General features: G+C 32.9%; 1 protein-coding gene across 1 annotated transcript in view; it reads left to right on the top strand.

The window, feature by feature from the left end:
* Positions 1 to 27,733, top strand: part of PPIP5K2 (diphosphoinositol pentakisphosphate kinase 2) — a 66,081-nt gene that overhangs the window by 24,840 nt on the left and 13,508 nt on the right. The window contains exons 15-28 of the mRNA XM_028149791.2: positions 1,125 to 1,250; positions 1,389 to 1,510; positions 1,773 to 1,955; positions 8,473 to 8,614; positions 9,588 to 9,811; positions 13,829 to 13,956; positions 14,535 to 14,649; positions 18,378 to 18,485; positions 18,576 to 18,692; positions 21,278 to 21,445; positions 22,982 to 23,098; positions 23,782 to 23,955; positions 25,273 to 25,345; positions 26,931 to 27,050. Of these exons, the coding sequence (XP_028005592.1) occupies positions 1,125 to 1,250; positions 1,389 to 1,510; positions 1,773 to 1,955; positions 8,473 to 8,614; positions 9,588 to 9,811; positions 13,829 to 13,956; positions 14,535 to 14,649; positions 18,378 to 18,485; positions 18,576 to 18,692; positions 21,278 to 21,445; positions 22,982 to 23,098; positions 23,782 to 23,955; positions 25,273 to 25,345; positions 26,931 to 27,050 (1,917 nt within the window). The remainder of the gene's footprint in view (positions 1 to 1,124; positions 1,251 to 1,388; positions 1,511 to 1,772; positions 1,956 to 8,472; positions 8,615 to 9,587; positions 9,812 to 13,828; positions 13,957 to 14,534; positions 14,650 to 18,377; positions 18,486 to 18,575; positions 18,693 to 21,277; positions 21,446 to 22,981; positions 23,099 to 23,781; positions 23,956 to 25,272; positions 25,346 to 26,930; positions 27,051 to 27,733) is intronic.

The raw sequence follows: 27,733 nt of genomic DNA, 5'->3' as shown, positions 1-27,733 counted from the left end.
CCATAAATTAATATTGGTGTGCATGGTAAAGCACAAAGAACTATTAACTAGCCCCAGGGGAAGAGTGATTTTCTATCATTTCTAATGAATCATCAAGTTGTTTAGCACTTATATTGCTTGTTTTTAAAATATCTTTGTTTTTGCCAAAACCGGTTTGGCTCTGTGGATAGAGCATCGGTCTGTGGACTGAAAGGTCCCAGGTTCAGTTCCGGTCAAGGGCATGTACATTGGTTGTGGGCACATCCCCGGTAGGGGGCGTGCAGGAGGCAGCTGGTCAATGTTTCTCTCTCATCGATGTTTCTAGCTTTCTATCTCTCTCCCTTCCTCTCTGTAAAAAAATCAATAAAATATATTAAAAAATAAAATAAAATAAAAAAATAATAAAATATCTTTGTTTTTGTAGCATAACACAGAACTTAGGACATAATAAAGGGCAGATCAAAATTAAGTATAGAAATTACTCACTTATGGTACCTCCTCTAAGTCTGAGAAAATACTTGGTCTGGGACATATAGAGATTCCACAATTCCAAATTTTATTTTACTTATTTTTTAATTACAGTTGACATACAGTATTATATTAGTTTCAGATGTACAACATAATAATTAAACATTTCACAAGTCTTAATTTTAAAAGCTGCTCTTGGCTACATTTTTTTGTATATCTCACCTATACATTTAAATTATAATTAATTTTAGGCTCTGTCATTTCACATCTTTCTAAAAATTGTGCAAATCATTGATTCCTAATCATAGAAAAGGGATATATCTTCTTCACTTCAGCTCTTGATATAAAGACAAGATCTGGATCCCGTCATCAAGGAGCTCTTAATCTAGCATGTGTAGCACAATTACATACATTGCTATTATACCACTATGAGAGCAGTGAAGGAGAAGCAATACTTCCTTTCAGAAAACTCGGAAAGAGCCTTATTCCAAAGTATGGGGGAGATTTTGAGATTTTTAACAGGTGGAATAAGGGGTATTTCTGTCAGAAGCCTACTAAGAGAAGTACGTTTAAGGAACAAAATAATACCTAAGGGCCACAAAGAAAAATTAATCTTGAAACATGTGTTTAAAATAAACAAATTTGACATTTGCTTTATCCACTCACATGTATCCTAGACAGCCGAAGAGAAGAACCGTCCTTACTTTTGGTTCTAAAATGGGGAGGAGAACTAACTCCTGCAGGCAGGGTCCAGGCTGAAGAACTTGGAAGAGCTTTCAGGTGTATGTATCCTGGAGGTCAAGGTAAATCTTGGAGTTTCTCTAATTTGGTTAAATTTATACATTGTGTTTTCTATCTTTATGTATTTTGAGACATTAAATGTTTATAGAAATATAGTGAAATAAAAATATAGCTTAAGTGATTTGAGGATTTATTTTCAGGAGATTATGCAGGATTTCCTGGTTGTGGATTACTTAGATTGCATAGTACCTACAGACATGACCTCAAAATATATGCTTCTGATGAAGGACGAGTGCAGATGACTGCAGCTGCTTTTGCTAAGGTATAAGTCAATGTTTTTAGAATTACTAGAATTTTTATCTAATATTGCATTTTAAAATATTTTTACTAAGACAGTGTTAAATTCCCAAATCTGAAACTTTCAACTAAAGCCCTGAAATGACAGTGACAAATTATATTAGTAATAAAATTTATTGTAAATAGTTTATACCTTATAAAATTCATGTAACAAAATAATTGCGATACTTCCTATTATTTTATATAATAATTTTAAAAACTGTGTTGGTTTTACTTAATCTGTTTAGGGGCTATTGGCACTAGAGGGAGAGCTTACACCCATCCTTGTTCAGATGGTAAAAAGTGCAAACATGAATGGTCTTCTGGACAGTGATAGTGACTCTTTGAGCAGTTGTCAGCAACGTGTGAAAGCAAGACTTCATGAAATACTTCAGAAGGACAGAGATTTTACTACTGACGATTATGAAAAGGTGGGTCTTAACCAACTCTTTTACATGTGAAATATTATACACCCAGAAAAGTACAAAAACATGCACTTAGCCTTTATTGTATTGTATTGTATCATATAATCATCACCATTCAAATAGAGAAATAGAACATTTCAACAACTCTAGCCTCTGTGTACCTATCCCGATTGCAACCTCTATCTTGGCTTTTTATGTTGCTCTTTTTCATAATCATATCACTGGATAAATCTGCATCTCTATTATAGTTTTAGTAGTTTGGGCTCTTTTTTTAAGCCTCAAATAATAGAATATGTTTTCTTTTATGTCTGGCTTCTTTTACTCAATAATGTTTGTGAAATTCACATGTATTTTTGAGGATTTTAATAGTTAATAATCATCTGTCTCTGTGTAGTATTTTATTTCAGATGTTGGCAAACTTTCTCTGTAAAAGACTAAGTAGTAAATATTTTAGACTTTGGAGTTTACATTTGTTCTTTTGTTGCATAATCTTTTTTTTTTTTTTTAACCACCTTTGAAAAATGGACAAACCATTCTTAGTTTGTGGGCTGTGTCACTGGCCACATTTGCCCTGCAGGCCTCAGTTTTACCCCATGTTCTATTTTATGAGTATACTACAACTTATATATGCTTCTATTATTGTTATAGTTTTAGGTTATTTGATAATGCTATGACTATCCTTGTGTGGGTCCTATTGCATATGAGCATGTCTCTCTTGGATCTATTCTAATTGTAACCCACGGTATGCTTATGTTTCAGTATCAGTAGACAATGGCCAACTGTTTTCCAAAGTCATTGGCCCAATTACACTCCCATCAAAATTCCTTGGGAATTGTCATTGTTCTGCATAGTCTCTGTTCATGTCATTCTCAGACTAATCAATTTTGACCATTCTGAAAGTAGATGTATAGTAGTACTTCATTAGATAATCCTCTTTCCTGAGGACTTCTCTTCAAGTCTCTGGTCTTTTTTTTCTACTACTTGTCTGTGTTTTTCTTTTTGAGTGGTAGAAGTTCTTTATATATTTCAGATATGAGCTCCTTTTTATATATACTACCACTTATTCTGAGCCTTTATTATATCTTTTGGTAAACAGAAGTTCCTATTTTTCATGAATTCCAAGTTCAATTTTTTCCTTTATGGTCAATGCATTTTAATGTATTGCTTATATCTTTTTCTAACCAGAAGGCATTAGATATTCTTATATATGATCTGTAAGCTTTACCATTTTGCTCTTCACATTTATCCACAGTCCAGCTAAAATTGTATGCTATATACAAAGGTAAGGACATAAATTTGTATTTTTTCCCTAACTATATGTATGCCTTGATGTCTCAGCATGACATACTGCAAAGACAGTCCTTTCCCCATTACTTTATAATATCACCTTTATCATATATGTTCGTATGCTCTTTTTGTGGATCCCAAATTCTACATAGTTCCTTCTTCAAGTTTTCCTTGGCTTTTCCTACATTTCCATGTATATTTTTAAATAATCTGGTCAGAAATTCTGTTGGGATATTGATCTACATTGCATTAAACCTGTAGTTTGTGAAAACTTACAAATTTTTAAAAAAATGTATAATTGTAAATGGTATCTCAGAGTTTTATTTTCTAATTGCTGCTATGTAGAAACATTTTTAATATTGACTTTATATGCATCAACCTATTGAACTTATTTATTAACTTAATAACTTATCTATAGACTTTTTTTGATTCTTTAAAAGCATATCCACAGGATTTTTTCTTCCTTCCCATCCTTATATGTTTTTATTCTTTTTCTTACCTTAATTTAATAGCTAGCACCTTCAAATTAATATTAAATAGAAGTGGCATTTCTTGTGCATGCTCTGAAAAGGAAAGCTTTTAACACTTGTCCATTAAGTGTGATGTTTTCTGTAATTTTTTATAGCTTCTTATTTCAGTATGAGGGAATTCTATTCTGTTCCTATTTTGCTAAGATTTTATCATGAAAAGGTATTGATTTTTATCATTATCTTTTCATCTATTGCATCATATGATATTTTAGAATGTGACACTACTTTCGTTCCTAGAATCAACTTTTTAATGTATTTTTAAAAATATATATCTCTGGATTTACTAATATTTTTGGTAGGAGTTTTACATTACTTCTTTATGTCTTCGTCTGCTTTTAATATTAGGATTGTACTAGACTCATAAAAATAGTTAGGGGATCCTATTTAGGTTGCATAGTTTGTGTACTTATGTTTCATTAAATGTTTGGTAAAATTTACTGGTAAATCCTATGATAAATTTTATTGGCATTTTCTTTAGATAAAGTTTGTAATTATGAATTTCAGGGTAATTAAGTAGTTTCTAGTTATTATGTCTTATATCAGTATTAAGTTATATTCTTCTCAACATTTATAATACCCTATATAAGTTCTTTGTAATGTCTGTAATATCTGTAGGGACATCCTTATTGTTTTATCACATTATACCATTTTTTTTTTCTTTTTAAAAAAATATATTTTTATTAATTTCATAGAGGAAGAGAGAGGGAGAGAGATTGAAACATCAGTGATGAGAGAGAATCATTGATTGGCTACCTCCTGCACTCCCCTGACCAGGGATTGAGCCTACAGCCTGGGCATGTGTCCTAACTGGAAATTGAACCATGACTTCCTGGTTCACAGGTCGATGTTCAACCACTGGCCACACCGGCAAGCATACCATTTTTCTTCTTGATGAGTTTTGCCATGGTTAATTCAGGTTTATTAATTATTTCAAAGACCTAACTTTCAGATTTGTCAGATTTGTTGGTCCTCTGGATTATGCACCTGGTTTTCATTTGATTCATTTTTATTGCTTAATGTCTCATTCCTTCTATTTCTACAGTTTTATTTTGCTATTTTTCTAATTCTCAAAAACTAATGTCACTAGATGGATGCTTATTAAGTCTTGAATCTTTTCAAAAATACATGCTCTAGCCATACATTTTTCTTTATGCACTGTTTTAACTGTATTCATAAAATATAAAGGTTTATGCAATTTGAGACATTTTCTCATTTTCTTTGTGATTTCTTCTTTGGTCATGGGTTATTTAGAAGTATATTTTTTAAATTTCCAGACCTATGGCATTTCAAAGTTATACTTCCATTATTTCTAAGTTTATATCATTTTGGTTCAAATAAAAATTCCTCTTGATTTCTTTATCTATTTTTTCTTGCTTTACTGTTGTGTTAAAATTTCTTAATATAATTGTGTATTTTTCATGTCTTTGTAGTCCTCTCAATTCTTGCTTTATCTCTTGATTCCATGTTATTAGATGCATATAAATTTAGAGTAGATATATTTCAATCAATACTTTTTGCCTCAAAGTTTACTTTGTTTGAGATTATATAGCTACAACAGTCATTTTCTCTTATTTGGTGTTTGTATAGTATATCAGATTACTTTTAATCTTTCTGAAACTGTATTTCTTAGGTATATCGCTTAAAATCTGCATATAGTTGTTTTTTAAATAATTCTTATGAAAATTTTGGTTTATTCTCTCATTTCTTGCTTCATTGGAATTGATACTTTATTTATTTTTCTGTTAGTTTGACATTTTTGTTTGATTTTACTATTTGTTTTGATATTACCCCAGAGATAGCAGTAGGCTTCTATGACTTCTAAAAGTTGAAGGTTTACATCATGCTTTTACTCTCTTCCTGGACAATGCAAGGACCCTAAAGAGTGCTTTTCAAACTTTAACTTGCATAAGAATTGTGTGGGGCCTTGTTAAAAAAATGCAGATTCTGATTCATCATATCTGGGGTGGGGAATGGAATTTTGCATTTTTAATAAGCTTCCAATTCATGCCAATACTATTAGTCCTTGAACTATATAGCAGTAAGGCCCCAAATCATTGTAACATTTGCTCAGCTAGCAATATACATGATACAATAAGTAATGTTGTTTATTTTTATTCTGTATATTTTAAATCCCACAATGTATTATTTTTGTTACCCTTTTATAAAAGCAATATTTATTTAGATTTACCTATGATTTTGCTCTTAAATTACCTTTTCTTCTTTCTGAATTTTAGAGTTTCCATTTAAGATAATTTTCATTCTGTTTGGAGAGCAATATAGTCATTCTGTTAGTATCACTCTACTGATGGTGAATTCTTTTTTCCTGAGTATAGAATTCTAGGATGGCACTTACTTTCTTTTATTGCTTTGAAGATGTTGTTTTACTATCTTATAGCTTCCAGTGTTTATCTTGAGAAGTTAGTTGTTGATCTTATTATTCCACATTTGAAGATAATTTTTTAAAATAACTCCTTTTGGCATAATTTAATCTTTGGTTTTCAGCAGTTTTTCTATTTTATGTCTAGATATAAATTGCTTTTTAATTTTTCCTTCTAATAGTTTCTAATAGGATTCTTGGATCTTTGGTTTTAGTTTTGGGAAGTCTTTTTTTTGTTTTGTTTTGTTTTGTTTTCCCTGTTACTTTCTTCTGTGTCTCCAAATATATGCTTGCTAGAACTTTGTCTTATCCTTTTTTTGGATTTTATTTTTCATCTTTTTTTCTCTGTGATTTATTCCGGATAATATCTTCTAACCAGTCTCTAATTTACTAAATTCTGGCTGTATGTAATGTGCTTATAAAGTCAGCCAGTGTATTTTTCAATTTCAGAATTTCTGTTTGCTTCTTTTTTACATATAATATTGTCATTTTTTCGATAATATGCAATTCTTTGATAATTTTCAATGTTTTCTTTTATCTTCTTGATCATAGAAAGTCTCTCTTTTTTTTAGTTTTTGATAATTTTATTACTTAGTCTCTAGTTCTGTTTCTGTTGTTTATTCTCCTGATTGGTATTCATAATGTCCTATTTTCTTGTGTGCCTGAATATTTTTAATTACGGTTGAATACTTTGTTTGTGGAAATAAATAGAATATTAACATCTTCCAATAAGGTTTTTTATTTGTCCTTGCTATATGCCTTTGGACATAGCAATCTAAGATTGCCTTAATCCAGTTTCAGAACAGATCTTTTTGGCTTAGCAGTTGACCTGAACCTGATCTGCAGTTTGTTGGTGGATTGGTTTGCTTCTGATTGACTCTCACTTTTTGAGGCAGAGTTTATCAGTGTTCCACCTTTGGAAATCCTGGACTTCACTTTTGCTCCCTTAGCCTAGTACAGTGGTCGGCAAACTCATTAGTCAACAGAGCCAAATATCAACAGTACAACGATTGAAATTTCTTTTGAGAGCCAAATTTTTTAAACTTAAACTATATAGGTAGGTACATTGTTATTAACTTAATTAGGGTGCTCCGAAGCTGGCCTTTGCTAAAAACTCAAGGGGCCAAAGAGCCGCATGTGGCTCTCGAGCTGCAGTTTGCCCACCACTGGCCTAGTAGGACTATTAAAGCTCTACTCCACTTCTCTGCTGCCTATTCAGGATCAACAAATGTCTCCAGTTCAGAAACAGCCTTAAATGCCAGATTCACTCTCTATATGAGTTTCGGTTCTATAATTCTTTATTATATTATTAGAGGCCCGGTACACAAATTTTGTGCATGGGGAGTGACCTCGGGGGATGTCCGGGACCCCTTGCTCCTTACCACCCGTCTGCTCGCTGCTCCTTAGCGCTGCTGTGGAAGAGAGAGAGGCTCCCACCACCACTGCTGCCTCACCAGCAGTGAGCCCAGTTTCTGGCGGAGCAGTGCTCCCCCTGTGGGAGCGCACTGACCACCAGGGGGCAGCTCCTGCATTGAGCGTCTGCCCCCAGTGATCAGTGCGTATCATAGCAACAGGTCATTCTGGTTGTTCCGCCGTAATGGTTGCTTAGGCTTTTATTATATAGATTCTCAGATACCTCAAAGCAGAAGTATAGAAGTTCTTTGCCCAAGATTTTTATGTATTTACAATGGTTACATTAAGCTGAACTACTAGTTCGTCATAATGAGAAGTAGAACTCTACTTTACACTTTGTATTATTTGTAGAAACTTACTCATTTGATGGAGTTAAGTAACTTGCCAAGCTAAGTGTAAAAACTAGAATTTGAAACTATGTTGTTATTAATGGCTTTTGTTGACTTGTAAAAAATCTTATCACAAAGGAATTAGCATGGTGTTTAAGAGCACCAGCTCTATAGCCAGACTACCTGCTTTTTTATCCCACTCTTCACATACCAGTGGTTGATCTTGGGCTTAACCTCTAAATACCTCAACTGGAAAAAAAAATTATTATAATGATAGAGCCTTAGGATTATTACATCTAAATATCTGTCAAATTGTTGAGTCTACAAATTGTTGATGTAGGTTAGAATAAAATGGCATTGTAAGTTATAGTACTTCTGCCATACTTTCTCTGAAGATGATCTCATGATAGCTAATGTTTAATTTTTTTAACATGAAATTCTGAGGTTTTTGCTTCATCCTTAATCTTATTACTATATAATGTGGCCATCTTAATTTGTGGTATGGAATTATTCTTCAGTTTTGTATATTGTTATCTTGGACAGTTGTGCACAAACAGATATAAAATGTATACTTTATCCGTTTGTAGCTTACTCCCTCTGGAAGCATTTCTCTTACTAAATCAATGCATTTAATTAAAAATCCTGTGAAGACCTGTGACAAAGTGTATTCTTTGATACAAAGTTTGACTTCTCAAATCAGACATCGCATGGAAGATCCCAAATCATCAGGTAAATATGTTTTTCTTAGAGCATAACACAAATAAAAATTGCTATTTGGTTACTATAAACATTTTAAAATAAGGTGCACTAATCTTAAAAAATAAAACTTCTCATACTACATGTAGGTGTGAGTTAATATATATCCAGCAAAAGAATAAATAGCTAAGTTATAGTTGCTATTTTTCCCTTGACAGCATGAAAGAAAACGTTCTTATTTGGTTCATTCTGTAGCGTTGCCAGATAGCTAAACAGCAAATAGGCAGCATAATAAGCAAGAGCAAACAATAAGAAGGTGACCTGGGCTCTGGCTCTGAGACTAGCTTGGTTAATAACAGGGGTCCTCAAACTTTTTAAACAGGGGGCCAGTTCACTGTCCCTCAGACCATTGGAGGGCCGGACTATAGTTTAAAAAAAACTATGAACAAATTCCTATGCACACTGCACATATCTTATTTTGAAGTAAAAAATCAAAATGGCAAAAACACCCGCATGTGGCCCACGGGCCGTAGTTTGAGGACGCCTGGTTAATAACTTGGACAACCTTGTAATCTTGGATTACTTACTAGTAAAAGTAGATCTTTGAATTGTTTAATTTGTATGGTTTCTTTCCGTAATGACTGTCTACTCTGTTAGTTATGTGAATCTAATAAAATAATAAATGATAATATAATTTGAATAAGTTAAAATTCAGAATTGAAAATTTATTAGCTTCATAGAGTTTTGTATATAATTCTTCTGTTTCTTACTATTGACGTGTGTACCATATGGAAAGGTCTTTATAAACCCGAGTTTTAACCTATATATACCTTTATTCAAGTCTATAAAATATATGGTTGTTAATAGCTTATGCCTATGGTAACATTTCCTAGCTCCTTAACAATTTTATCTTTGACATTCAAAAAAATTGCTAATTATCAATCTTTTAGTATATTCTTAATTTTATTTTTAACTTTAATATTTTTAAAATGTCATGTTGTTTTAGATATCCAGCTTTACCATAGTGAGACATTAGAGCTTATGCTACGTAGATGGTCCAAGTTGGAGAAAGACTTTAAAACAAAGAATGGAAGATATGACATTAGTAAAATCCCTGACATATATGACTGTATAAAATATGATGTCCAGCATAACTGTTCCTTGAAGTTAGAAGACACAATGGAATTATATGGTCTTTCAAAGGCATTAGCAGATATTGTTATCCCTCAGGTAAGTAATTCCTAGGAATCAATTTTCTTAGTGTTGTATAGATACTTTACAAATGTCTTATCAGTGGCTAAAAGACAGCTGATTTTCATGTTCATTTAAAACCCACAACTTCAAAAAGGAAACTAAGTAATTATGAATTTATATTTTGAACCTTTTATTTATTATATGAAATTATTATTTGATTTTCTAATAGTTTGTAATGACTTGTTAAAATCTTTATTGTTGAGAGTATTACAGTTGTCCTCCTTTTTGCCCCCATTGTCCACTTCCACCTGGTTCCTGACCCACCCCAGGCCCTCACCACCCTATTGTTTGTGTCCATAGGTAATGCATATATGCATATAAGATCTTTGGTTAATCTGCCCCACCTCTCCCCTCTGAGATTCATCTGTCTGTTCCATGTTTTCATGCCTTTGGTTCTATTTTATTCATCAGTTTATTTTGTTCATTAGGTTCCTTTTTCATTTATGTTGATTTTTAGATTCAATTGTTGATAGATATGTATTTATTGCCATTTTGTTCATATTTTTAATCCTTTTTCTTCCTCACCTTCGTCGTCTTCTCCCTCTTCCTCTTCCTCTTCTTAAATAATACCCTTCAAACATTTCATGTATTAACTCCTTTAGCTTTTTCTTTTCTGTGAATCTCTTTATCTGACCTTCAATTCTGAATGACAGCTTTGTAGTGACTTTTTAAAAATTAAGCATTGATACTCCTAAAGAACAATAATACACTAACAAATAAGACAACTAAAAACAATGGAATAAATTACTTAAGTATTTGTTGGGCAGTTGTTGTACATCTACCAGTCCTATGCTGTGGAGATGTGTGTGGAGTGAGAGAAAAAGGTAACTGTGGCCCTATATAAATTTTAAAATTCTTTACTTTATGGGAAAATATTTTGAAAATATATTTAGAGGTCAAGATGTAAGTAGTTATAAGGAGAGGTGTTCATGGGTCTTTTTATTATAGGAAAACAAAGTAAAGTCAGAATTTAAATAACTAAAATGCAATTAAGCAGAAAATCAGATTGATAATAAAGAGGTAAGTGATAAGACAAGTTGAGGTAAAAGATATCTTAGAAGAAAATAGTTCTGGATGCCCTTTTGGCATCTCCTTTACTAAAAGATTATTTGTGTGTTATACCAGGGAGATTGGACTAGATCAGACATTTCAATGTAGAATCACAATTAAAAGGCAGAAAGAATGAAATACATGAAAAGTACAAAGATTATGAACAAATATAGCCTCATTTAAAGCTACTCTGCTGTAAAAATTGTTAAAATATTACTTCTCCTTCTGCTAATATTTACAGAAACTCCAGGAAAAACCTAAAAACTTTGAAAAACTAGGAATTTAGACAGCATGCAACTTACCTGTGGTTATTGTGTAAATGTTAGAGATTAGCTTATTCTTCCAGCATGAAAGAGCAACTATTTATTTGTTTGGTCAGATATATCATATAAACAATTTTAGGTGTAGTATATGAATCAGTTATTTGCAAACATGAATTCTTTTTAAAAGAATATAAAAATATCTGACTATGTCTTTGGACTTCACTTTTAAAAATACTCACTTAGGAACAAGGACTTTCGTTGACTAACAACTTTTGTTTACTAAATTAAAGAATTTACTCTGCAAAATGGGATATTTTATTAACAGAATAAAATGTTCTATTTTTATAATCAGTATTTTAAGATTACCATCAAAGTGAACACACTAAATTCTGCTGAACTCAGTATTAGTTACAAGGTATATAGAAAATCATTGAGCTAACACTAAGTTACTGAATCAGCATCCATTTTTGTTATGAAATTCAAGATAGAGAATTCATTCAAGTTTCTTTATAAAAGAGTCTGAGAAGAATGGTTATTGTTAATTTTGGTAAACCTTAGTTTGCATTGAAAGCATACATAAGACCCTGATATTTTTCATTGTTTTGGATTGCATTGACATTAGTTCAGGCTCAGTGTATCTTATTTATACTTATTCTTACAATGAAGATGATTTAAAAGTATATTTTTAAACAGATAAGCTATAAATATAAGACCCTCTTAAGTCTTTATGTTACCGTTATACATTTTTCAAGGTAGATTTTCAGTATATCTAAATGTATCACAATGGCTAAATAAATATACAAATGCTTTGTTAACATAATCATGTTGTGTTAACATAATTCTAAACATTCAGGAATTGGGAATGAAAAGTTGCTTTCCAAGAATTGGGATAAAAAGAAAACTCAAGTATCAATGGTGTTTTAGATGATGTCTTCTATTTTTTGTGTATTTCTGGTATATTGTTTAAATAGGTGAAGAAATTTCCCACCATCTCCTTGTAAATTAAATATTTATAATGAATACTAGAGACCCGGTGCACAGAATTCATGCACTTGGGGGGGGGGGGTGTCCCTCAGCCCAGCCTGAACCCTCTCCAATCTGCAGATACAATTTATCTCTTAAATTTATATATGTAACAAATGTTCTTTGTAAAAATAGAACCAGGAAAAGCATACTGTTTTACAACATGATTTTACCCCTTCACTTAGCATTAAGAACTTTTCATATCAGTACAGCTTTCCTGTACTCCCCCCCACCACCCCCCTCATAGCTTGCTTCCCTGCCCCCTGGTGTAGCTCTCCACCCCCCGCTTGTAGTTTGCTGCCCCACCCTCCTGCAGATCCTTGATCTGGTTGTTACGAGGTCGTTACGTTAGCATATTCCTCTCTTATTATATAGGATGGTGGAATGCTGTGATGTAACAGTAACTTATTTAACCACTTCTCATATTTGGAAATCTGGATTTTTTTTTTTCTTTCACTCTTTTTACACATACATTTTTATCTCAAGACTATTTCTGTAGCTTTAGAAATCTTTTACCAGTTTTCTTCCAGATGAGTTGTGTATGAGAGTATCTGTTTCCTCATGCCTTGATAACAATAAAAATTTCCACTGGTAATTTTTAATTCCAGCATTTTCCTTTCATTGACTTGTACATACACAATTGCATTTATAGCCCTTTTACATACTTAATTCACTGTCATCTATGTTGGCAAGATAATTGAACCAACCAAGCTTTAGTTTAAGAAAAATGACCCCAAGAAGTTCCATTATTGTGGGTCTTCCTTTTGTAATCAATCAACCTTTTCTTTATTAGGCAGTCTTGATCATACTTATCTTTGGCCATCTGGGAAGTACCTGATAGCAGGAAGTAGCCTTTAAATTCAGATATCCCAGTTGTACTTGGAGAGAGTGGTGCCTATTTCTTTCTCCTCTCTACTCTCCCTTCTTTCCCTCTCTTGTCCACCTCACTTTCTGCCCTCTTCCTTTTCTCTCTTATCCCATCTACACACACATCACAGATTTTTCTCTTCTCATATCATCATTTTTTTATCTACTCCTTTGAACTAATTTTTATTAGAATTATTATAATTTATTTTTCTTTATACCTCATATTATAATCTCTCATAAATTTATTTAACCTATAGTAATTATAGATATCATGAAATTTGATAATTTTATGGCATTTTTTTGCCCACCACTAATTAAAACTTTAAAAGTATTGGCCAAAGGCTTTATATAATTTGTTAGCCTTTTTAATCTGGCATTTGAATAGATAAAAATTTCAGTTTCAATTTATATTTCTTTTCAAATGTTTATTGACTATTTGTTCTGTGCTTCAGTGTTTGTATTCTTAATCCATCTTTGTTTTAGGTTTGTTTCTACATTTAAAACCTAACCTGCCAATTGAGTTGGACTACAACCCATAAAGATTACATTCATCCATTCATCATCCCTTCTTCAGAAATTATTAGGTGTTTTTTTTCAGTCCCACCAAAAATTCTTTCAATTACACTTAATAGTTTTGGGAATAGTATACTTAAACAGCTACAGAAATGTAAACTAGAAGTTGTATATAGTTTTCTAAAAGGCTTATTATAGTTCTTTAATTTAGCAGTGCATTTGTTAGAGCTCTTCGGCATTATACTTTTTTTTCTAATATCATATGTTTTCTGTTCAGGAATATGGTATAACCAAAGCTGAAAAGCTGGAGATTGCCAAAGGCTACTGTACTCCTCTAGTTAGAAAAATTCGCTCAGACCTTCAGAGGACACAAGATGATGACACTGTAAATAAACTCCATCCTGTGTAAGAGACTGTATTGGTATTTAAATCTATAGGTGTCTGTTTTAGTATACTTCAAATCTAAATTACTTTTTAATGTTCCTATGAAGTAATTAGGAGTGTGTCACTTGGCACACTGTGGAAATAAGGATTGCCTAGGTATTCCTAGTAGTTAACTTCCAACCAGGATTCTTTTTCCCTCCAAATTGGGTAAGAACTGAAGTGAAAAGGGAAAAGGAATATGTGTCATTATTCACATTATTCAGCATGTACCCCATTCAGCAGCATAAACATTGTGAATTTCTTTAGTACTATGACCTGTTGTTTTTAGTAGAGGAGCTACAATGAGCTATTGGCAGTGAATTTGACTAACGTTAATTCTTCTTTGACTAATCTCAGAGAGGTCTGAGTTAGTTCCAATTATTTTCATATTAAAGGAATATCTAATAAGATAGTCCTCAATTGTGGTTGGAAGAGGGATAGATTTACTTACGGGAGTCTTTTACTTCTAGTAAGATTAAATTCCATTTTATAGAATAATTTCAATGCTTATTAAGTTTTGACTATATGGTTGTTTTACCATTGTCTGCTTTTAACTTTAGGTATTCCAGGGGTGTTCTGTCTCCTGAACGTCATGTCCGCACCAGGTTATATTTCACCAGTGAAAGTCATGTACATTCTTTACTGTCTATTCTTCGCTACGGTGCCTTATGCAATGTAAGTAGAATAAGTTATTCCAATCTACTTAACAAACGTTTCCTTGAATTTGTCATCAAATCACTAATGCCTGTTTTTACTGTGTAATTTTTTAATTAAATCTTTATTGTTGAAAGTATTACATATGTTCCCTTCCCCTCCCCCCCATTGACCCCTTCAAATAATGAAGATTTGGTATCTAGATTCTTTATCTTATTATTGGGCTTGATAGATTAAGTTATCAAAGGTACTCCAAGGCTATTTCAGAGTTTTGTGCCTGTCATATTTTCCAATTCATATGTTCTTTCCTCTTGTTTTGGGTTCTTCTTTGTTCCAACAAAGAATAGCAAAGTGGCATCTCTTGCAACATTGTAGGTTCATGGAAATTTAACAAATGAAATAGTGAGTGAAAAAAAGTGGTCCTTAATTAGCAAGGCAAGAGCTTATATATTCACTAGTAACAATGGAATTATTTTTGGAGAGGAGAGATATGTCTCCTGTGTAGTCCCCTTTTAACCCTTTTGTACTTATTTAGAAGGTGGAAAGAATGTGCAGGACATAGGAACCAATAGAAGTCCTGTAGTTGGAACATAATAATGAGTGATGGATAGATGGCAACAGGTAAGTTTGGAGAGCCAGTGCCTTGGATCATAAGGAGATTGGGAAGCCATTGAAATGTTTTAAGCAGGGGAAGTAAGTATATTTGATTACTGTGTGGACAGCACATAGGTGGGAGTAGATATAAGGAAATCAGTTAGGAAGTTATCGAAATGATCTAAAGAAGGATGGTATAGTTTGAACCAAGGTGGTGGCGGTTAGAACTAGAGCTTGTTGAGTATACATTGTATTTGGCTGCACTTCTCAAAACAAAAGCTTACAATTTCATTCTTTTAAAAATCTGTGCTTCCAAATAAAAGAAAAAAACGTTACATGTATTTACTAAAGTAAAAATTAAACTCTATACCAAAATGATGTCCTCTTTTCTAATTTTAAAAAAATATTAACTTATTTGAACTATAAATATTATCCCAACTCATACTGCCCTTATAAGACCCTGTAACTAATATACTTAAAACCTTGTTCAATATCTTCCCAGTTGAAAGTTTTGATGTTTCAATATGGCCTGGGTAAAATCCATCCCTCTATAATAGCTTTTTAAAAAAGGTTTGTTTGGGGAATAAGATTAAGCAAGGTTTCAGGGAATACATATAATGAGCCTTACATTAACATAAAACATAATATCCAATGACCTTGAATGAAAATAATCTTTAACACATGAACAATAGGAATATTTTTTCTCCTAAATACATTGTTCTAAATTTCTTTAAAGTGATTCAATATTCTTTTTTAATTTCTGTATCCTGGCAACATGGAAGGGATATTTAGTGTTATGAATAATCTATGAAGGGATAATTGCAAATATTCAAGGTTAAGTCAGTAAAGCCTACACTTCATTTTGCTCAGTTTTTAATATACCATTCACCATGTTGAAAGCAAAATGATGCATGTTTGAAAAGTAAAAACCAAATTAAGTCTGTAATAGCTAATAAAACATAAAGATATTGTATGCTAAAAATACATATCCTATATAATTTCTTATATAATAAAAGCCTAATATGCTAAGTGTCCGGTTGTCAGGTTGTCCGTTCAACCAATCAAAGTGTAATATGCTAATGATATGCTAAGGCTGCTCAACTGCTTGCTATGATGTGCACTGACCACCAGGAGACAGACAGTCGACTGGTCGACCAGTCGCTATGTCATCACTGACCACCAGGGGGCAGATGCTCCAACCAGTAGGTTAGCTTGCTGCTGGGGTCTGGCCAATCGGGACTGAGCAAGACAGGCCAGATATGCCCTGGAGCCCTCCTGTAATTCCTCCTGGTTGGCCAACCTCCTGCATTTCTCCCCGGCCCCGATCATGCTCCAGTGGGGGTCCCTTGGCCTGGCCTGCACCCTCTCGCTATCCAGGACCCTTCGGGGGATGTCGGAGAGCCGGTTTTGGCCCAATGGTGGAACAACCGATAGCTATGACGTGCAGTGACCACCAGGGGGCTGACGCTCAACACAGGAGCTGCCCCCTGGTGGTCAGTGCACTCCTAAAGAATGCCGCTCAGCCAGAAGCCAGGCTAATGGCTGGCAAGCGCAGCAGCGGTGGCAGGAGCCTCTCCCACCTCCATGGCAGCACTAAGGATGTCCCACTAATGGCTTAGGCCCACTCCCCCACCTAAGCCGTCAGTGGGACATCCCCCGAGGGCTCCCAGACTATGAGAGGGCGCAGGCCGGGCTGAGGGACACCCCCCCACAGTGCACGAATTCTGTGCATCAGGCCTCTAGTCTATAATAATAAAAGCATAATATGCTAATTACACTGGATGTCCTTCTGGACAAAGCCGGGGCTGTGAGGGAAGCTTGGGTCCCGGGTGCCAGAGGGAAGCAGGTGCCGACAGCTGGGGGAAGGAAGGCCTACTCTTGCACGAAGTTCATTGCATGGGGCCTCTAGAGAGAGAGAGAGAGTGTGTGTGTGTGTGTGTGTGTGTGTGTGTGTGTGTGTGTGTGTGTGTATGTTTATCAATTCTTAAATATTGTATTCAGGAGTATCCTACTAAATTTTATTAAATTTTATCTGTTCATTAAAACCTAGCAAAATATAACTGCAACACTAAATTTGGTATTACATGATGTTCTTACTAATAGTGTAGTATTTAACTTAAACTCATTATTTATAATAATTTACATCTAGTGAAACTTAGCGATGCTATGCTAATTTATGTTTTCTCTTATCAAGTTTGAAAAAATATATATACATCTTTGCACATATCTCCAATCCAAACACTTAACACACACAGATGCAGCTTTTGCTCCAGAGTAGTGCTTAGGTGGAGAGTGGCTGGTCTAGTGGCTTGGCATTAAAGCAATGTGAGATGTGAATAGCCATACTGGGAATCAAACCTGCAACCCATTCATGTGCCCTGACCGGGAATTAACCAGCAATCTCCTGGTGCATGGGATAATGCTCAACCAACAGCCACAAAGGCTGGGCCCTACTGATCTTTAACTGCCACCTGTGTGTTGGACCAGCCTGTTCTGTGTTTCCATCCCTCCTACCAGTCTCTACATGGCTTCTTCTTCAGTGATAGGTTTTCTGTCCAGCTAGATTTCAGGTGGTTCTCAATGATGGCTGTTTGGTAGTTTAGTTATAATGTTGATGTGGTTGTGGGAGGATGACAGTACCGCTTTTACCTACTCTGCCATCTTGACAGGAAGCCTTACGTTAAGTTACTACAAGAGTTTCTAATTCTTCTCATGAGATGTTTTTTAATTTTATTTTTTAAAATAGGTTTTTACGAATTTCAGAGAGGAAGGGATAGGGAGTCAGAGATAGAAACCTCAGTGATAAGAGAGAATTATTGATCAGTTGCTCCTGCACGTTCCCACTGAAGATCAAGCCTTCAACCCGGGCATGTGCCCTGACTGGGAATCAAACTGTGACCTCCTGGTTCATAGGTCGATGCTCAACCACTGAGCCATGCCAGCTGCGTTGTTAAGATAGTTTTAAAATAATTTACTTAGGCTTAAGTAAATTATTGAGACTTAAATATAGTGGAGTTATTTTGAAAGATTTGTACATATAAATATTCACCTTTCTTTGTGATATCACTCAGGATTAAGCAAACTACCATAATAAAAATAAAGTTACTTCAAGTAATACAAAATGAGAAAATGTTTTCCATATATTTTTTGTTCAGGAATCAAAAGATGAACAGTGGAAACGAGCTATGGATTATTTAAATGTTGTCAATGAGCTCAACTACATGACTCAGATCGTTATCATGCTTTATGAGGATCCTAACAAGGTAACCAAGTTATCGATATGTATTTGTTACCTGAGGTAAATAAATAGTTTTAAGTTTCTTATTTTCCAAATGTTCTGTGATGTTTTTTAGGATCTTTCTTCAGAGGAACGCTTTCATGTTGAATTACACTTTAGTCCAGGAGCCAAAGGATGTGAAGAAGACAAAAATTTACCATCCGGCTATGGATATAGACCAGCTTCAAGAGAGGTAATGATGCTGAAACCCACAGAGCTTGGTGACTGCAAGAGAGCACTGCAGTGTTAGCTTTTCATGAAGTTTCTATAAGAATTTTCTATCATGTGCTAGAATTCTTATCTCAAGTAATGAGTAGCAAGATGATTTACATTTTTAAATTATGATTTAGGTGGACATTTTTAGGCATGGTTGAATTTTATCTTTTATTTAGATTATTTTGGATTTTTAAGACCAGTATTTAGAATGGATAAAAAACTACAGTTGTTTTGGTTTTGGTTTTGGTTTTTATTGTTTTACTTGAGGATTAATTCATGCTAAACACTGTGCTAAGCACTTGGCAAGAATTGTATTTTAATATTTATAGTAACCTTACAAAGTTAAATATGTACTCAGTTTAAAACTTTGTACTAAAGTATATTACATATTGATAAAAGTACGTAAATCTTAAGTACATACCTTAATGATATATTATAAAATGAACACAATTGAACACCCAGCCAAGTCATAACTACAACAATACCATTATTCCAGAAGACCAGATTATGCCCTGTCCTTATCACAACCTCCCTATCTTCTCCCCAAAGTACCTATTGTCATAGATTAACTTTGCTTATTTTTAAATATTATATATATGAAATCACAAAATATATGCTTTTTGGGGGTGAGGAATAGATTTGGCTTTTTCTTCCATTATGTTTGTGAGATTCATCTGTTCTGTTCTTTGTTTTTGTTTCCATGTAGGATTCTATTAAATAAATATAGTGGAATGTGTTACTCCACTGCACTTGGATAATCATTTCATTTTTTTTTCTAATTCAAGTTATGAAGATGAATGTTTTTATGAACACTATTTTACAAATCTTTTGGTAAACAAATGTACACATTTCTTTTGAACATACATCTAGAGGTAAATTGTTAGGTCATAGGATATGTATAAATTCAACTTTAGAAGATACAGTCAAATAGTTTTCCCAATTGTTTTCTAAAGATACTGTCATATCCTTGTCCGTACTTAATATGACCAGTGTTTTTAATGTAACTATTTTGGGAGGCATGTAGTGCTATCTCATTGTGGTTTAAATTTACATTATCCTCATGACAAGTAAAGATTAGCACCTATGTTTATTGGCCATTTGGATATGCTTTTTGGTGAAGTGCTACTGCCTAAGACCATTATGATGATGAATAGAAGTGTTGATACTAGGCATCCTTGTTCATTCTTAAACTAAAGTGAAGAGGAATGTTCTAGAAAATTTTTGGAATTTTGAGATTTACATAAACTCTGCAGATCAATTTTGAGAGAAGTAACACTTTTACAGTGTTAGATCTTCTAGTCCAAGGACTTAGTATATCTTTAGCTAGATACTATATCTTTTTGATAAAATTAAGATATTTTGAAATGCTGGACCTGTTTTGTCAGATTAATTCGTAAGTTCTTTATATTTTTATGCCATCATAAATTATGTAAATTTCATTTTCTTTTATTGTCATACTGAATTTTAACTCATTTTTGTATAAAGATTTTATAACTAGCAGCCTTACTACATACTGTTGATCATTCTAATAATTTATCCATAGAGTCATTTGGATTTTCCATGTATACGGTTGTATCTCTTTGTATATGATTTTCTATGTATATGATTGTATCTCTAAGTATATGATTGTAATGATGACAAAAGTCCAGTAAAATGTTGAATAGATTTAGTGACAGTGGCACTCTTGTTTTTTAGTGACTTATTGTTGACTGTGTTGATTGTTTCAGGTTTTTAGATATCTCTTATCCAGTTAAAGAAGTTCCTCTTTATTTTCTATACCACTTAGTTTGATGAGGGTTTTATGTATTTCTGTTTGACTTCTTTTGTCTAACTTTATGTTTATGAGATTCGTTGATGTAATTGTATTTAGTTTTAGTTTATCCATCTTATTGCTTTAAAATATGTGTTTTACTGTATAACTATGCCCCAATTTACCCATTCTATTATGGACGGGTATTTGGTATAAGTTTTTTAACTTATCTGTCTCCTACACTATATATACTGTGAGAGTCTTGCAATCTGAGATTGTATCTTATTAATCTGTGTCCTGGCGAATGGTACCACTCAGTAAATATTTAGTGAGTCATCAAATGATTGTTATTTATGTATGCAATCATCACATTTGTTGGAAATATTTGGCATAGAATTTAAGTATTCTGAAATGTATAAATTCGAATGAAGTTTAGTTCGTGCTTGGGTTGATGCCATTCCTGTATAACAAAACTGATCTTTACTCTTCTTTACTGTATTATTGTTGTTTATTTATTTGGGCATATAATGGAATTTAATTAGGCAATTTGTTTTATATGGCTTTTTTGTTGGATTATTGTTTAATTTCTCCATAGAGTATATGTATTTCTTAAAGTCAGCAACTCTGTCATCTGTCTCACAATACCCAGAATAATACTAGGTTGTTGTAAGAATTTAATTACTATTAATTTACTTGAATAAGCAAAGCTTTATATGTATTTTCAGTGACAATACCAATTGGTGGTTCAATTTGTTCATCAGAAGAGATTGTTGTTTTATCTGACCTTTATATGGTATATTCATTTCCCACAGAATGAAGGCAGAAAATCTTTTAAAATTGATAACGATGACGAACCACATACTTCTAAAAAAGATGAGGTTGATCGAGGTGTGCTGTTGTTCAAACCTATGGTATCAGAGCCAATTCATATACACAGGAAGTCTCCACTTCCAAGATCTAGGAAGATGACTACAAACGAAGTAAGTGCATGTGTCAGAGCATGTTTTTCATATAGTAAACTAACTATATTTTAATAAAACAGAAAAGAAAATACAGCTTTAATTATGGAGAAGGACATAATTTTTTAATAATGTATCAGGAATAATATTTGGTTAAAAGTAAAGAGAAATTGCCAGAGATGCTTCAGCAACAACTGATTCCAATGATACTGTAGATTAAGATATGAAATTCTAAATTGTTAGCCTGATTGCAAAAATCAATATAGGAATTTGAAATTTGATGATATAGTTATAGTTGAAAAATTTACCTTTGTATTAAGATCTACAATTAAATAACTAAAGCTAATTGTTATGCTCAATAATAAAATAACATTTAAATAGCCACTAAAATAACATTTAAAAGGAAAGTTGAACAGTTTGAATGAGCTTGTTAAGTAAGTCTTTAATATCTGTATACATTTTTACTTTAAATGCCTTTATTTTAGATTATCTATATTCTTTGTCAGATGATTTTCCAAGCACTGATTGAGATCAGAGCTTACAATTGTTTTCTAAATGCTTGAGTAGAAGTATAAAGCAAGAATTTAACTTTAACACAGAAGAAACATCTTGTTAGAAAATATATATATATTTTTTTTATTTTAAAGCTTTTTAAAAATATATTTTTATTGATTTCAGAGAGAGGTAGGGAGAAGATATAGATAGAAACATCAATGATGAGAGAGAATCATTAATCGCTGCCCCTGCACAACCCTTACTGGGGATTGAGCCCACCGCCCGGGTATGTGCCTTTGACTGGAATCAAACCTGGGACCCTTCAGTCTGCAGGCTGACACTATCCACTGAGCCAAACCAGCCAAGGCAGAAAATATATTTTGTTGCTAATTAAGTGTACCAAGTCTTAAGAGTATAACATTATCTAACAGTTGATGAATAAGAATATAAACAACAACAAAAAAGAATTATGCTCATTTCTATGGCCCCAAATTATACAAACAGTGTCTTATGATTCTTAAGTTTCAAATATATCTGTGCCTCAATTTGACAGTTATGTATAGAAAAAGCATCTACCAATACAATAAATTGTTGTAATTTTATAATGGAAATTGTATACTAGTCAGGGTTCCCACTAATTTAATATTTTAAGTTAATTATAATAGAAGATGATTAACAATTATAGAACATGGGTTATTTGTTCTATTACAGTTTAATTAAAAACAATGAAACCTGGGGTTATGTTTAGGTATCTTTAATTTCAGAAAATAACCTAAGCTACCACTTCAGGGCAGTGATTTTGATGCTGAACAAAGCAATCTGCTGTTAATCGGATTTTCAGAATTTCACCATTCAGTCTTCTCCTGCACTCCAAAAAGCCTTAAACACTGATATAGCTATCATTTTGCAACTCATCTGTACTTGTAAAATCTTCAACAAAATCACTGCCCTTTGTTAACTCTTAAAACACAGAATACATTTATAAATATTTTCTCATAAATACTTAAATAGTTGCTTTCAAGAGATTATTTCTATGCCATGCTAAACTTTTACTTTCATAAGGTAAATTATTCAAGTAAAACCTTGAAGACTCTTTCCAGCGTCAGCCATCTGCATGGATATCAGAAGTTTGTACTTCCAAAAGACACACAGAGAAAAAGACTATTCTCTTCATTTTGTGCAAGTAGATTTTACTCTGTCCTCACTGTCTGAAACCTGAACATGCAAACATATAAAATGAGAATGTTTGCTGCATGTTTTGCCTACTGTACTCTATAAATAATCTTTGGAGGGTGTACATAAACAGATAGTGTTGAAAGTGTAAACAAGTACCATTTGAATCCATCTAATGGTTAAATTTTTTTAGTGTCTGGCAGACAGATTTTCTTTTCTACATTATATACATTGAAATCTCTTTCACCCTGTGCATAATTTTTTCATGCTTTGGGTTGGAAACTTTACCCACTTTAGCACAAAACCTCTTGAATATACAAAATTAAGCAGAATACTTTCATATTTTAAAATTGCTAAGATAAACATTTTTTAAATCTCCAGTTTTAAGAGGGAAGAAACAACTATTAAGCAGTATAAATATATGTTGTATATTTAAGATAATAAGGTAATTCTCACAATTTTTATCACAATACAATTAGATTTATATCATTCCTATCAGTTTCTCAGATATTGAAATATTTGGCTCCCAAATTACTGTTTAATAGTTTTTAAAACATTGATAAGCAAATGCGAACAAACTGTATTTTTTTTTCTTTCTGGTCATTGGCTCTGTTGTATCTAACTTTGCATGCTCTGCTTTTTTTTTTTTTTTTTTTTTTTTTTTTCTTTACCCCCTTTCTCACTTCCAGGAAGAGAGCCCCCTGAGTGTGTCTAGCCCAGAGGGTACTGGTACCTGGCTGCATTATACCAGTGGTGTGGGTACTGGGCGTCGAAGACGCAGATCAGGGGAACAAATCACTTCTTCCCCTGTCTCCCCCAAATCATTGGCTTTCACATCCAGTATTTTTGGCTCATGGCAACAGGTTTTTAAACTTTACTTCATTAAACATTTTCCTCCCCGCATTCAGAGCAACAAACAGCTATCTTTGAGGACATCTAATCCCTTATTTTACATCAGAGTAAATCCTTCTTGTTTTTAATTTTGTGTTTATTTTAAAATGCTTGTGATATCTAAAAATATTTGAGGGAAATAAATCACTTAAATTGCATGTGTTCATCTTTTTTATTGGGAGGGTTTTAAATATTCAGGATTTAAAAATTAATAAATTTACACTCCTGGTATTTTAATTTGTTAGTAAAAATTTTAAAAAGAACAGAATCTTTCTTTGACTTAATTATCTTTTAAAACATTCAGAATCAAAATTACATAATTCAGTGGTAAGAAAAATAACCTTTCCCCCATAATTGAAAAATGAGATTCCACTTGGAATTTGCTGAGAATGAACATTTTTTAAAATATCAAAATTTATGTGGCCCTGTATTAATTAGCAGGATACATCTAACACTGATCATTCTCTCGTTATTCCATTGTCTGGAAGTATCTAATTGAAAGGATACATTGGGTTTTTTTTAAGTTGTATAATGTTTTAATGCTTTCTTTAATATAAGAGGGGGCAATTTATGTCTGCCCATCAACAATATGGGTCAAATAAAATGATTTCTGAAGGACTCTCTGTGATGACATTTGGAATTTTTAAAAGATTACTTTTATTTTATTTTTTTTTTGTCTTTTGTTCTGTTTTTTTTTTTTTGTGTGTGTGTGTGTTTTGTTTTGTTTTTACAATGGAAGGTCTGCCTGTTACACATGACTTTTCCGAGAATTTCAGCAATTTCCTTTTGGAAATATAATGCTTTTGATTATAGGAAAAGGGATTATGGTATCCATTAAGGCTGTGAATATTTAAAGGTTACTCTGATAAAGCCTGTGCATGGATCAATAATTGTATGGTGACCTCAACAGTCTCTGTCTGTCTTTTCTTTTGTTTGTGATTGTTTTTCCCCCCTTCAAATACAGGAGCTGTTTAAGAGTGGGCATTTGGCTTCTTTTAAGAGAGTGAAACTATATCAATCTATTAATTGTTTCTTTTCATCTGTCTTGCTTCATACATGATCTTTCATTCTTGAATGCCTGCTTCGCACCACTTCATTGCAAGGATCTCATATGAAATGAACTCCCTTCAGAAGGGGATCTTGCATGATCTTCATGTTCTATGTATTTCTACTAATATTTATCATACAGCTTATTAACCTTTGTCTGTCTGGAACAGGCTGCAAATGAAATATGGACTTTTGAATTCATTTTACTGTTTTACCTCATTTATTTTGCTTTCCTTGTGCAGGTTGTATCTGAAAATGCTAATTACCTACGAACACCAAGAACTCTTGTGGAACAGAAACAGAACCCTACTGTAGGTATGTGGTCTGAAAAAATTGTATTCCAAACCTTAAACTCACTATTTTGCACACATGTAAAACTCTTCAGTGGTGAAAGCATGACCAATTGCTATGCTTTAGTTTTTGTTTAATTTAATGTACACTAATTTAGAAATGTTGAGTTGTAAAACTCGAAATATACAACAAAGTTTTGGTAAAATGAATTAAAAATGGCCTTTAGTTTTGTTTTATAACCCTTTGAATGCCCACAATATAAACTACTTAGTTCAATTGCCAAGGCTAGTTTTTAATCTTTTATTCTATAAGTTAAAATCCCAGCATGTTTCAATGTAGGAAGTAACTTCCTTTTCCCAGTTGATAAAGATGAAAATAAGCTATTACATACAAAAAAGATCCCTCTTTTCTGATTAAAAAAATTAAGTAGGGAGTGTTTCAGACCCCATCTGGGATTATTAATTTTCCTTGTGATCATCTCTTATGGAAAACCAATGCAAAACTAATGCACAGTTGGCAGTGTTACTTATTGACTTATAGAACACAATTGGTTTTTTGCTAACACTCAAACAAAGCAACACTAAAAAAGACCTCTCTAAGCTTATTTGCTTTTAAGCTCATTGTTGATAAACTATATGAGGTGATGGCATATTATTTTCTGGAAATAGCTGTCTAATTAGGTTTAATAAAAGCATAAATAAGTTTCAACTATGTATGTACTATGATCTTTATACTAAGTATATGAACTGTCTATTGATGCCTACCTACTTGAAGATATTTTTTTAGTTAATTATATATAGCTAATGTTGATAGCTTTTACTGTTTTCACAATACCTTGTCAGAAATATATACATATATACAAGTATATATGTATATATTTCTCCTTCCTTTATGTATTATGATGTATTAGCTAGAAATTTATTTAATCCTTACCCAGTAGTAAAAGTTTTGCTTGGTTGTAAAGACTTCTGCTACAAATTAAGCATCAATTTATACTGGCTGTGTTTTATATGCTAATAATGTGTTTCATTGGGGTCTTATTAAAGATCTTAAGTCATTTAAGTATTGGAATTTAAACTGATTTAAGCCTGGATGACCTAAAAGGAATAGTTTTTACCTGGTCTTCTCACAAATAAGTAAACTTGGATTTGTTTTATATCATAACAAATATTGATAATTTTAAATTAGAAAGTCTTTATTTAAAGACATACATCCAGAAATATTGATTTAATATGGCTTAATTTGTGCTCGGAGCACTTTTCCTCCTATGGCCTGCTCATGCAAATTGACTGACAGAATCCCTTATCATCCTAAATTAATTTTTATAGTAATGTTTTAATACTTTTAGTATGTGTATATCTAATTATTGTATGGACATATTATTTTCTTCAAAGATAACATTTTGTCCAGTGTTAAATACCCTCATTTGTACATATGATAAATAGCGCTAGTTGATTGTATTAAAGTTGACATTACAAGCAAATTGTGAGCCTATTCAAGGCACTGCCAAATACGTGTGGTAAGAGCCATGTTATTGCATGCTGCATGAATTCCCAATGTGAATGGAAGAACACCCGTTGTTGTATGTATTTTCTCTAACTCCCATCAGGGTCTCACTGTGCGGGCCTGTTTAGCACCTCGGTGCTCGGGGGTTCTTCAAGCGCACCTAACCTACAGGATTATGCTCGTACTCATCGTAAAAAGCTGACCTCTTCTGGCTGCATAGATGGTATGTGCACACATGCACACTTATACCTACACCCACGCACACACCCATGAGGAGGCAGTATTTCACAAAGGCAAGCCTAAGGCCATTGACTGAATCAAGTGGAATCCTAGCATCTTTTGCCTAAAAGACTATCAATCCTTTCTGTTATCCACAGCTTGGATCCATGTTTCATCAAAGAATGAATTATAGTTAGACTTAACAGTACTTATTCAATGAGTAGTTTGTTGAAATGTGAAATTTAGAACTTTATCATGTGTATTATTCTTTTAGATAGTTGATAAGCCCTATTATAAAGAATAAATCTAGGATCTTTTCAACTTTGTTCATAGTTAATCCTTATTTTTGCTGATTGATCTTATAAATAGAAAAATATATATTGGCAATATTTATAAAAATAAACATAGGATGAGAATATTTTAGAATCATCCCTAGTTGAAGCAGATCCTCTCACTACTGTTAATATAAGTTAAGTTTTAGTATTTAGAATGTTATTATTGTTTTTTCAATCACATGAGGCTCAAGGAAGCTTGTCCCTTTTGTTAATAGGAGTGTTAATTAGCCTTTTCAGGATTAGCTTTATTGAAAACTTTTTCTTATGTATCCACAAATTTACTTTAGTCGGTAAAACATGGATTTGTCAGAGTTGCCAGCTCATCCTGCTTTTCTTTCTTTTGTATATTTCA

The sequence above is a fragment of the Eptesicus fuscus genome, chromosome 4 (assembly GCF_027574615.1).
Source record: "Eptesicus fuscus isolate TK198812 chromosome 4, DD_ASM_mEF_20220401, whole genome shotgun sequence".
Lineage (NCBI taxonomy): Eukaryota > Metazoa > Chordata > Mammalia > Chiroptera > Vespertilionidae > Eptesicus > Eptesicus fuscus.
This window is presented reverse-complemented; position numbering and strand designations above follow the sequence as displayed.